Source organism: Elephas maximus, chromosome 13, assembly GCF_024166365.1.
Source record: "Elephas maximus indicus isolate mEleMax1 chromosome 13, mEleMax1 primary haplotype, whole genome shotgun sequence".
In the NCBI taxonomy this organism is placed as follows: Eukaryota; Metazoa; Chordata; class Mammalia; order Proboscidea; family Elephantidae; genus Elephas; species Elephas maximus.
The window spans coordinates 93217127-93230139 of record NC_064831.1 but is presented as its reverse complement, the minus strand read 5'-3'; the positions used below and the strand labels follow the sequence as shown (position 1 = coordinate 93230139).

The 13013-nt window shown below is 45.0% G+C and overlaps 1 protein-coding gene across 2 annotated transcripts in view; it reads left to right on the top strand.

Annotated features, from left to right (window-relative positions):
• Window positions 1-13013, top strand: part of PCSK6 (proprotein convertase subtilisin/kexin type 6) — a 269265-nt gene that overhangs the window by 167070 nt on the left and 89182 nt on the right. For both annotated transcript variants that reach the window (XM_049906076.1, XM_049906075.1), the window contains exon 12: window positions 12316-12504. In XM_049906076.1, the coding sequence (XP_049762033.1) occupies window positions 12316-12504 (189 nt within the window). The remainder of the gene's footprint in view (window positions 1-12315; window positions 12505-13013) is intronic.

Below are 13013 nucleotides of genomic sequence, written 5' to 3'. Positions count from 1 at the left end.
AATGCAGGCAGTGCTGAACCAAGTAGAGAGAACTCCAGGTGCCCCCAGAAGATCTTCCTCTGTTCCCTTCACGTTCCGGGTTAGGTGGGCACATTGCCCTTGGCCCCAGCTACCTGGTGGTTTCCCCACCCTTGGCCAGTCCGTTTTGTCTTGTCTGCAGCAATGCTGGCTGAGTGAGCAGGCAGGGCCACGTGTCCACAGCATCCTGATGGAGTACCTGTGTGGAAGGGACAGGTCTTAGTTATCTAGTGTTGCTATAACAGAAGTACCACAAGTGGATGGCTTTAACAATGAGATTTATTCTGTCACAGACTAGAAGGCTAGAAGTCCAAATACAGGGTGCCAGCTCAAGGGGAAGGCTTCCTCTCTTTCTCGGCTTTGGGGGAAGGTCCTTGTCATCAATCTTCCTCTTGTCTAGGAGCTTCTTAGCTCAGGGAACCCAGGTCCAAAGGATGAACTCCTCTCCTGGTTCTTCATTCTTGGTGGTATGAGGTCCCCCTGTCTCTCTACTCATTTCTCTCTTTTATATCTCAAAAGAGATTGACTCAAAATACAACCTAATCTTGTAGATTGAGTCCTGCCTCGTTAACATCATGTTGTTGTTGCTGTTGCTGTTGTTGTTAGGTGCCATCGAGTCGGTTCCGACTCACAGCGACCCTATGCGCAACAGCACGAAACACTGCCTGGTCCTGCGCCATCCTTACAATCGTTGTTATGCTTGAGCTCATTGTTGCAGCCACTGTGTCAATCCACCTTGCTGAGGGTCTTCCTCTTTTCCGCTGACCCTGTACTCTGCCAAGCATGATGTCCTCCAGGGACTGATCCCTCCTGACAACATGTCCAAAGTATGTAAGACGCAGTCTTGCCATCCTTGCTTCTAAGGAGCATTCTGGCAGCACTTCTTCCAAGACAGATTTGTTCGTTCTTTTCGCAGTCCACGGTATATTCAATATTCTTTGTCAACACCACAACTCAAAGGTGTCAATTCTTCGGTCTTCCTTGTTCGTTGTCCAGCTTTCACATGCATATGATGCAATTGAAGATACCATGGCTTGGGCCAGGCGCACCTTAGTCTTCAAGGTGACATCTTTGCTCTTCAACACTTTGAAGAGGTCCTTTGCAGCAGATTTACCCAATGCAATGTGTCTTTTGATTTCTTGACTGCTGCTTCCGTGGCTGTTGATTGTGGATCCAAGTAAAATGAAATCCTTGACAACTTCAGTCTTTTCTCCGTTTATCATGATGTTGCTCATTGGTCCAGTTGTGAGGATTTTTATTTTCTTTATGTGGAGGTGTAATCCATGCTGAAGGCTGTGGTCTTTGATCTTCATTAGTAAGCGCTTCAAGTCCTCTTCACTTTCAGCAAGCAAGGTTGTGTCATCTGTATAACGCAAGTTGTTAATGAGTCTTCCTCCAATCTTGATGCCCCGTTCTTCTTCATATAGTCCAGCTTCTCGTATTATTTGTTCAGCATACAATTGAATAGGTATGGTGAAAGAATATAACCCTGAGGCACACCTTTCCTGACTTTAAACCAATCAGTATCCCCTTGTTCTGTCCGAACAACTGCCTCTTGATGTATGTAAAGGTTCCTCATGAGCACAATTAAGTGTTCTGGAATTCCCATTCTTCGCAGTGTTATCCATAGTTTGTTATGATCCACACAGTCGAATGCCTTTGTATAGTCAATAAAACACAGATAAACATCCTTCTGGTATTCTCTGCTTTCCGCCAGGATCCATCTGATATCCCTGGTTCCACGTCCTCTTCTGAAACCGGCCTGAATTCCTGGCAGTTCTCTGTCGATATACTGCTGCAGCTGTTTTTGAATGATCTTCAGGAAAATTTTGTTTGTGTGTGATATTAATGATATTGTTCTGTAATTTCCACATTCAGTTGGATCACCTTTCTTGGGAATAGGCATAAATATGGATCTCTTCCAGTCAGTTGGCCACGAAGCTGTCTTCCATATTTCTTGGCATAGACGAGTGAGCACCGCCAGCGCTGCATCTGTTGAAACATCTCAATTGATATTCCATCAATTCCTGGAGCCTTGTTTTTCGCCAATGCCTTCAGAGCAGCTTGGACTTCTTCCTTCAGTACCATCGGTTCCTGATCATATGCCACCTCTTGAAATGGTTGAATATCGACAAATTCTTTTTGGTATAATGACTCTGTGTATTCCTCCCATCTTCTTTTGATGCTTCCTGCGTCGTTTAATATTTTACCCATTGAATCCTTCACTATTGCAACTCGAGGCTTGAATTTTTTCTTCAGTTCTTTCAGCTTGAGAAATGCCGAGCGTGTTCCTCCCTTTTGGTTTTCCATCTCCAGGTCTTTGCACGTGTCATTATAATACTTTACTTTGTCTTCTCAAGAGGCCCTTTGAAATCTTCTGTTCAGTTCTTTTACTTTATCAATTCTTCCTTTTGCTTTAGCTGCTCGACACTCAAGAGCAAGTTTCAGAGTCTCCTCTGACATCCATCTTGGTCTTTTCTTTCTTTCCTGTCTTTTCAGTGACCTCTTGCTTTCTTCATGGATGACGTCCTTGATGTCATTCCACAACTCATCTGGTCTTCTGTCACTAGTGTTCAATGCGTCAAATCTATTCTTGAGATGGTCTCTAAATCCAGGTGGGATATACTCAAGGTCATATTTTGGCTCTCGTGGACTTGCTCTGATTTTCTTCAGTTTCATCGTGAACTTGCATATGAGCAATTGATGGTCTGTTCCACAGTCGGCCCCTGGCCTTCTTCTGACTGATGATATTGAGCTTTTCCATCGTCTCTTTCCACAGATGTAGTCAATTTGATTTCTGTGTGTTCCATCTGGCGAGGTCCGTGTGTATAGTCGCCGTTTATATTGGTGAAAGAAGGTATTTGCAATGACGAAATCATTGGTCTTGCAAAATTCTATCATTCCATCTCTGGCATTGTTTCTATCACCAAGGCCATATTTTCCAACTACTGATCCTTCTTCTTTGTTTCCAACTTTTGCGTTCCAATCACCAGTAATTATCAATGCATCTTGATTGCATGTTCAATCAATTTCAGACTGCAGGAGCTGATAAAAATCTTCTATTTCTTCAAAATAAAAATCTTTGGCCCTAGTGGTTGGTGCATAAATTTGAATAATAGTCATATTAATTGTCTTCCTTGTAGGCGTATGGATATCATCCTATCACTGACAGTGTTGTACTTCAGGATAGATCTTGAAACGTTCTTTTTGACGATGAATGCAACACCATTCCTCTTCGAGTTGTCATTCCCAGCATAGTAGACTATATGATTGTCCGATTCAAAGTGGCCAATACCAGTCCATTTCAGCTCGCTAATGCCTAGGATATCGATGTTTATGAGCTCCATTTCATTTTTGATGATTTCCAATTTTCCTGGATTCATACTTCGTACATTCCAGGTTCCGATTATTAATGGACGTTTGCAGCTGTTTCTTCTCATTTTGAGTCATGCCACATCAGCAAATGAAGGTCCCGAAAGCTTTATTCCATCCACGTCATTAAGGTCGACTCTACTTTGAGGAGGCAGCTCTTCCCCAGTCATCTTTTGAGTGCCTTCCAACCTGGGGGGCTCATCTTCCAGCATTATATCAAACAATGTTCTTCTGCTATTCATAAGGTTTTCACTGGCTAATATTTTTCAGAAGTAGACTGCCAGGTCCTTTTTCCTAGTCTGTCTTAGTCTGGAAGCTCAGCTGAAACCTGTCCTCCTTGGGTGACCCTGCTAGTATCTGAATACCGGTGGCATAGCTTCCAGCATCACAGCAACTCATGAGCCCCCACAATATGACAAACTGACAGACACATGGGGGATTAACATCACAGAGGTAGGTTTTACAACACCTAGGGAAATCACATCAGGTGACAATATGGTGGACCGTCACACAATACTGGGAACCATGGCCTAACCAAGTTGACGTACACTTTGAGGGCATGCAATTCAATCCATAACAGGACCCAACTCTGTAAGACCCCGCAGCCTGCTGTGGCCAAGCACACAGCCTGATTTGACATCTTTGTAGGAGGCTAAAAACCTCTCTTTCCTCTGAGTGCTGTCTCTACTTTGTAGGTTCCCACCCCACCCAGCACCTTCCTGCAGGGGATCTAACCTCTGCGTACCTGAATACCACAGGCTTCTGACTTCTTCTGTCCTGCCATTATAGTGTAGGGAGGGCAAGGCTGGGTGTCCTAAGAGAACCTGTAGGGTGATATGCAGCCCTGCCCTGGGGGGGACAAGGAGTTGATTCAGACTCATAGTGGTAGAACTGCCCCATAGGGTTTCCAAGTAGCAGCTGGTAGATTCGAACTGCCAACCTTTTGGTTAGCAGCCTGAGCTCTTAACCACTGCACCACTAGATAGTAGCTGCCTTTTTTTTTTTTTTTTGCTTCTAACTTACATTTTTTGGTGTAAACCTGTTTTCCTCAAGTTGTAAAGGCTACTTCCAAAATTAGCGTTTGAATTTGAATAATACGTTTTACTGTTTTTTTTTTTTTACTTCCCATCAGATTGAATCTTAGCATGTTATAATTGGAAGGCATGTTTAAAGCCAGCTAGTTCAGCCCCTTCATTTCACACAGAAGAAAAATATATGCTATAAATTTAAATATTGTATAACACCTTATAGCCCAGTGAATCCTGGACAGCACTGTCTAAATTAATTTACTAGATTAGCCTCTTTTTTAATTTAAAACAAAATTTTTTTTTTTAATTTTCAGCCTAAATGATACACTATGGTTTGTTAATCAAAAGCTGTTTCTTCTAAGGAAAATTCTGAATTTGAACTAATATGAGTAAGAAAGTATACAGATTTAATGAAGTAATCTGTCTACTTCAGACACACATAATCATCTTGTCCAAGGTTTTCATCCTGGAACCTAGGAAGCGGCTCAGAAGCTTGTTGTTACGGTATTGCCATACACAGGCTGTGGCTCCTTATAGGCAGTTTTCCTTAAAAGATTGCTCTCTGCCCTCAAACAGATGGAGTTGATTTCTTACAGTTTCATATAACAAGCCTGCCCCAGTAAATGCCTCTCCATTCCACTCTCAGTCCTTCGGATGGTCGGCGAAAGAGCTTCCTGGCCAATCTTCAGTTTGCTCTTCCTCATCAACCTTCTGGGTGACCTTCCGTTGTTACAGTTCTCAAGTCTTCATGGGCCTTATCTCCTCCAGACAAATGCCAGATGCAAAAAGGGGAAGGACGCAGCTGCCTTCTGGTTCTGGTGTATCTCCTGTGAGCTCCCCCCTCAACCTGATCTTAGAATTGTCTAATGAGGACCTGGGACCCACAGGACTCTTGGCCCCAGCCCTGCAGCTCGATAGGACAACTGTGCCCTGGAAATGCCTTGTACAAGGGCAGAGGTCTGTCCTTGAAAGCCGAGCTGGAGAAAGATCAAGGTCAGAGTGAGAAATACTTACTTGTAGTAGCTTCCTACCTAGAGCAGAAAGACAAGTGGTGAGCTGGAGGCTCCCAGAGATGGAAGGTTGCATGCAGCCCTTGGCCAACTTCCCTTACTATTCCCAGCTGCTTCGTTTACTTGCAGATATTTATCTTTGGCTCTGAATGTTGTTCTGATACCAAAAATTCTAAGTGTTGCAATTATATGAGTGGCTTGAATTTAGCAAATTGGGAATTTGTTTCTGCTTCCTCTTTACGTAATATTAGATGGTATTTGTGCATTGGAGAAAAATAGAAGGCCAGTGTATTAGTGGTCTTGAGATACTAGGAAGTTGTTATGAAGGCTGCTGGTTGGTAAGCTTCTACCACCTCAGGAGAAAGGAGCCGTTCAAAGGAGTGGGGGATGAAATGGGAACATTGCAAGTATCAGAGTAATTAAGTCTGAAATGCAGCTCAACAGGAAGTGACAACTCTGTCATCAGATCTTTCCAAAGTAGGGCAGTCTCAGTAGCTTAGACATTGTTCCATCTGGTCTTGTTGGCATCGTTTAACTTTTTGGGTTGTTTTAGGATCCTAGGAAGACCATTTTATGTACACAGACACAGTTTTAAACTCTAATAGCAAAAGAACATTTTCAGTTATCTTCCAAAAACCCAAACCCAAACCTACTGCCGTCAAGTTGATTCCGACTCATAGCGACCCTATAGGACAGAGTAGAACTGCCGCATAGAGTTTCCAAGGAGCGCCTGGCAGATTTGAACTGCCGACCTCTTGGTTAGCAGCTATTGCACTTAACCACTACACCACCAGGCTTCCCAGTTATCTTGGGAGCTTTAAAAAATCTTTCTAAATTAATTTTCACGATTAAAATACAACTTAGCTATATTCTTATGACAAAAATAATTCCTGCACATTGTTTAACCTGAAAAATTAGTTACTTTGCAGTTGACTTGCATTTTCTCTGTTATATTTGAAGTACTAGAGAGTGGGGAATAACTTCCGTTTTTTCATTGATGGGTTCGCTTTTGCCTTAGAGCTAAGTTAATCCTTAAAAAGTGATGGCTTTTGGTGTCTGGCATCACCAGTTTTACTTGGAGTTTCTATCTGAAATAAAGATTTTGGCTCAGCTCTCGTGAAACACTCTGAAGCCTCCTCTTTTTTTTTTTTTTTAAAGGAAATTAAAAGTTCCCTGATTTGGAGTGGTAGGTTGCTTGTTTCAGCAGGAACACCAGAAATAACATGTGGTGGGTGAACTGCGTATAAGAAGTGTTACAACTAGCAACTCACTGCCCTAGCTGCCCAGGACTTCCCACTCTTCCCTAGAACTTCCAGAAATGGGGAGACCTGGTTGCTTTTAATTGTAAAATTCCACAGTTAGAGATTTCATATAAAAACATCTTGTTACAGTTAGCCTTGTTCCCGACACGCTTCCAGCTCTGAGCCCCCAGGTGTGGGTAATGTCTTGGCTTTGAAAACCAGCCAAGCTCTTAACTCCTGAAAGGAGCACTGTGTGCCACCCACACCCAGCCAGCCACCTTCCTGGGAGACCTAACTCAACCTCCTACAGTGGGGGAGGAGGGGTCTAAAGTTCCTCAAACCGGAAAAAAAGCAGTTGTCTTCAAATCAGCTCCGACTCATGGCAGCCCCACGTGTGTATCAGAGTGGAACCACGCTCCACAGGATTTTCGATAGCTGATTTTTCAGAAGGAGATCGCCAGGCCTTTCTTCAGACATACCTCTAGAGACAAGTCCAGCGTGTTAACTGCTTGTACCACCCAGGGACTCCGGAGTCCCTTCAGCAGGAGTAAAACATGAAAAGCAATAGACGTTAATCCTCTGACCCTCCCCAGTGGCCAGATTGCTTTGTTTAGGTGCTGACACTATGGGCTGGACACAGAGAGGTGAGCAGGTGAAGGGTGGTGTGCTTTGTTATATTTTAACCTGCTCCTGTCCTCTTCAGTCCCACACATCAGCAGTGTGATCCAGGTTTCCTCCCCAGGATTCAGGGTCTAGTCCTGGAACAGAGTGATTGCCCCCTCCTGATCAGCAAATGGCTGTGGGAGTGAGGGGCAGATTTTTTTACTATTACGACTTCTTTCTGTTTCAGCTTGATCTTGCTGCTCAGCCCTTGGAAAGTGTTAAGATGTGAGTGTGTAGGGTCTTTCCTGAGTCTGGGTCTTTCTGGGGGGCCCTATTTGCAACCCTCAGGGAAGCGTTAGTGGAGCCTATTGGCTTTTTTGTTGCCCCATCTTCACTCTGAGCCTGACTGACCTGCCCCGACCCCCAGCACACACACATGCACGCACACACACACGTCTCCTCCTCTGTACTGGGGGTAGGGAAGATTCACCTGGAGATGTGGGTGGCCCCCTGCAGCAGCTAAGACTCTCTAGAGCTTTCTATTCTGTTCCCCCTCTGGGCGGGCTGCTGACTGGTAAACACAGACAGCGAACCTCAGGAGAAGGCGATGAGCGAAGGCAGCCTCTCTAAATCCGTTTACAGTACATGCAAATCATGTTTTCAAATATTTACAAAGTCTCCGCCAGCATTACATCACTGTTTATAGCTGTTTGATTGTTTTTTATGACTCAGGCCCAGTAAAGCCAAGCAGTGTAACTCCCGAGAGGGGAGCCGGGTGTAATTGGGAAAGCGCTCCCACAATAAGCCGAGCACTGACCACTGACCACGTGGTGGGGAATTATTAATGGGCTGCTTGGTGGTGGTTGTTTGCACCAGAGAATGTGGTGTCTTCCAGCTTGCAGGTCATTGTAGTGAGAATCAGGGCTCCCCGACATGTGAGCGTGGAGCCCAGAATAGCTGGGTGGCCCAACGCAGGTGCAGGAGTAGCATCTCGTACAGATTGTGTGTCTGCTTGTCTGGGGAGCCCACTCGAAAATTCTAATGGAAATGACTCGAATGATTGGGGTTTTGTGCTTGTCCTCAGATTCCAGTCCATTTGGTAAAAACTGCACTGAATTTGTAAAAAGAACTATCATCAGTTCCTATCACAGGGCAGGAGAGGGAAGGACCAGGAGTCCTTATCTAGGAAAATCAGAAAAGGACCAGCCCCCACTGATTCTCCAGTGATTCTGTTCTAGCAATCAGCGTTGAGCGGTGCGTAGAGCACAAGAGGGCGCACTCTGGCCCCATGCTCCTTGTCCATTCCTCCCTTCCTGCATCTTGAATGGAAATGCAAGTCTGTGTAAATGGTCTTGGGAATCCCTGGATGGCACAAACGATTCACATGCTCGCCTGCTAACCAGAAGTTTGGAGGTTCAAGTTCACTCAGAGGCACCTTGAAAAAGCAACCATTGAAAACCCTATGGAGCACAGTTTTGCTCTACACACACAGGGTACCATGAGCTGGAATTGACTGGACAGCACCTGGATTATGAGTGTTCTTGAGAGGCAGTGTGCTGTAGAGGTTGAAGGCATGGACCCTGAAGCCACCGTGCCTGTCTTCAAACCCCCTCTGCCGTTTATCAGCTGCGTGACCTTGAGCACAGTACTTAAGCTCTTTCAGCATCAAATGGGTTAATCCCTAAACTCTTAAGCCAGTGCCTTGCCTGTAGTAGCTCGGGAAATGTTTGCTGTTGTTATTACTCAGCAATGTGACTTATATTTTCAAGGCCAGTGCTTGAAGCAAAGTTAGGTGCCATAGAGTCGGTTCCAACTCACAGCAACCCTGTGTACAACAGAATGAAATGCTGCCTGGTCCTGCGCCATCCTCACAACCATTGCTGTGCTCGAGCCCATTGTTGCAGCCACTGTGTCAGTACACCTCGATGAGGATCTTCATCTTTTTCACTCACCTTGCACTTTACCAATCATGATGTCCTTGTCCAGGGACTCGTTCCTCCTGATAACATGTCCAAAGCACGTTAGACAAAGTCTCACCATCTCTGCTTTTAAGGAGCATATGGCTGTACTTCTTCCAAGACAGATTTGTTCATTCTTGTGGCAGTCCATGGTATATCCAATACTCTTCACCAACACCATAATTCAAAGGCATCAATTCTTCTTTAGTCTTCCTTATTCATTGTCCAGCTTTCCCATGCATATGAGGCAATTGAAAATACTATGGCTTGAGTCAGGCGCACCTTAGTCCTCAAAATGGCATTCTTGCTTTTCAACACTTTTGCCCAAGGCGATGTGTTGTCTGATTTCTTGACTGCTGCTTCCCTGGGTGTTTATTGTGGATCCAAGTAAAATGAAATCCTTGATAACTTTAGTCTTTCCTCTGTTTATCATGATGTTGCTTATTGGTCCAGTTGTGAGGATTTTCGTTTTCTTTGTGTTGAGGTGTAATCCATACTGAAGGCTGTGGTCTTTGATCTTCATCAGTAAATCCTTCAAGTCCTCTTCACTTTCAGAGAGCAAGGTGTGTCATCTACATATCGCAGGTTGTTGATGAGTCTTCCTCCAATTTTGAAGCAAAGTTCTTTATATAGTCCAGCCTCTCAGATTATTTGTTCAACATACAGATTGAATAAGAATAATGAAAGAATACAACCCTGATGCACACTATTCCTGGTTTTAAATCACATATTACCCTCTTGGTCTATGTACATGTTCCCCATAGGCAATTAATTTTTCCGAAATTCCCATTCTTTGCAATGTTATCCATAATTTTGTATGGTCTGCACGGATGAATGCCTTTGCACAGTCCATAAAACACAAGTAAACGTCTTGCTGGTGTTCTCTACTTTCAGCCCAGGTCCATCTGACACCAGCAGTGATGTCCCTTGATCCATGTCCCTGTCTGAATTGGCTTGAGCTTCTGGCAGCTCCCTGTCAATGTCATGCTGCAACCACTTTTGAATGATCTTCAGCAAAACTTTACTTGTGTGTGATATTAGTGATACTGTTTGATAATTTCCTCGTTCTGTTGTATCACCTTTGTTTGGAATAAGCACAAGTATGGATCTCTTCCAGTCGCTTGGCCAGGAAGCTGTCTTCCAAATTTCTTTCTTTTTTTTTTTTATTGTGCTTTAGATGAAAGTTTACAGAGCAAATTAGTTTCTCATTAAACAATTAATACCCATATTATTTTGTGTCATTGGTTGTCAACCCTGCGATGTGTCAACTCTCTCCCCTTCTCAACCTTGGGTTCCCCATTTCCATTCATCCAGCTTTTCTGTCCCCTCCTGCCCTCTCGTCCTTGCGCCTGGGCTGATGTGCCCATTAAGTCTCATACACATGGTTGAGCTACATGTATTATTGTTTGTTTTATGGGTCTGTCTAATCTTTGGCTGAAGGATAACCGCAGGAGTGACTTCAGTACTAAGTTAAAAGGATGTCTGGGGGCCATACTGTTGGGGTTCTAAAATTCTTGACGTAGAAGAGCGAGTACCTCCAAAGTGCTGCATCCATTTGTTGAAACATCTCAATTGGTGTTCCATCAATTCCTGAAGGCTTGTTTTTTGCCAGTGCCGTCAGTGCAGCTTGGGCTTCTTCCTTCAGTACCATCAGTTCTTGATCATGTGGTACCTCCTGAAATGGTTGAACTTCGACCAATTCTTTTTGGTACAGTGACTCTGTGTATTCTTTCCATCATCTTTTGATGCTTACTGCATCGTTCAATATTTTCCCCATAGAATCCCTCAATATAGCAACTCAGGGCTTGAATTTTTTCTTCAGTTCTTTCAGCTTGAGAAATGCTGAGCGCATTCTTCCCTCTTGGCTTTCTAACTCCAGGTTTTTGCACATTTCATTATAATACTCTACTTTGTGTTCTTGAGCCACTCTTTGAATTCTTCTGTTCAGCTCTTTTACTTCACCATTTCTTCCCTTCACTTTAGCTACTCTATGTTCAAGAACAAGTTTCAGAGTCTCTGACATCCATTTTGTTTTTTTCTTTCTTTCCTGTTTTTTTAATAGCCTTTTGCTTTCTTCATGTATGACGTCTTTGATGTCATTCCACAACTCTTCTGGTCTTCTGTCATTAGTGTTCAATGCATCAAATCTATTCCTGAGATGGTGTGTTCTTGAGTTGTGTTTTGAGTGCCTTCCAACCTGGGGGGGGAGGTTCATCTTCTGGCACTATACCAGACAGTGTTCCACTGCTATTCATAAGGTTTTCACTGGCCAGTTTTTTCAGAAATAGACCGCCAGACCGTTTTTCGTGGTCTGTCTTAGGCTGGAAGCTCAGCTGAAACGTGTCCACCATGGGTGACCCTGCTGGTATTTGAAATACTAATGGCATAGCTTCCAGCATCACAGCAACATGCAAGCCGCCACAGTACAACAAAGTGACAGACAAGTGGGGTGAAACAAAGTTGCGGGATTTTAAGGCTTTGCCAACCATGGATAATTGAGGAGATGTCCTGGCTCAGTGTTCTGTGAAAAAAGGTGGCCTCTTGGGGCTCTCAGAGCACCAGAGGGCTCTTAGGACAACACACATGGCAGGCCTGTGAGGCACCCAATCCCTGGGAGCCACAGCCCACACTGCACAAGGACCTATTCCTTAAATCTCTAGAAACAAGTACGCAACGATAATCAGCTTCTGGGAGTCCTGGGTGGTCCAGACAGTTCAGCGCAGGGCTACTAACCAAAAGGTTGGGGGTTTAAACCTCAGAAGATAGGCCTGGTGATCTGATTCTAAAAGGCCATAGCCATGAAAACCCTGTGGAGCACAGTGCTACTCTGCACACATGGGCTTGCCATGAGTCAGGGCTGACTCACCATGTCTGGGCTGGTTTTGGTAAGCAACTTCTGGGCGGGTGATGGAACTCAAATTGGATCTTCCTTGAGTGAGAATTAAGGGGCTGCTGCTGTTTATTAGGCCCGCGGGAACCAGAGGCACATCTAGGGAGGGATGGGGCAGGCCGCCAAAGCCGTCACCACCTGCTGCGTGACACAGTCACTCGGGTTCCAGGGTGTGAGCTCTCCTCCTCTCCCCAGGAGCATCCCGGTGGTGCAGACGCTGCGGGCCACTGCACTGACCAGCGCCTGTGCCGACCACTCGGACAAGCGTGTGGTCTACCTGGAGCATGTGGTGGCCCAGATCTCCCTGTCACACCCGCGCCGAGGGGACCTTCAGATCCACCTCATCTCCCCCGCAGGAACCAAGTCCCAACTTTTGGCAAAGAGGTAAGGCAGACTGGGCCGGGAGGGTGGAGCTGGGCTCTTGGGGACCCGAGGGTCTCGCTGCTTCTGCCAGCAGCAGCTTCTTGGTGGAGACACTCACTGGTGGACCCCACACACCTGGAAAATAGCACCCTGAAACCTCACCTTCAGAACAGTCGGGTCCATTTGTCCTCTGGAAAACTTTAGTGTTCAGGCAGAACTGAGGAAAGGGTTTTGTTGAAGCAGAGAGATATGTGGATTTCTGGGTATGATGTAATTGCTTTTAGATGTGCATTTAAGGTAATTTTTAGTCATATTCATTTGAAGTTTTAAGTGAGCCCCTCTGCCATAAGCGTTATTTTATGTACTTTATCTCCTGGAGTTTCCGCTGCCCAGTAGTTGATTGCACTGTAGACGCTGAAATGGGTGAGAGGCTCGGTCCTGTGGAGGATGTCTGTCTGGGGTGGGAGGAGGAAAAGGCAGCTCAGAGGCAGTTCTGGCCCAGATCCTTGAACTGTCCCCACGTTTAGCTG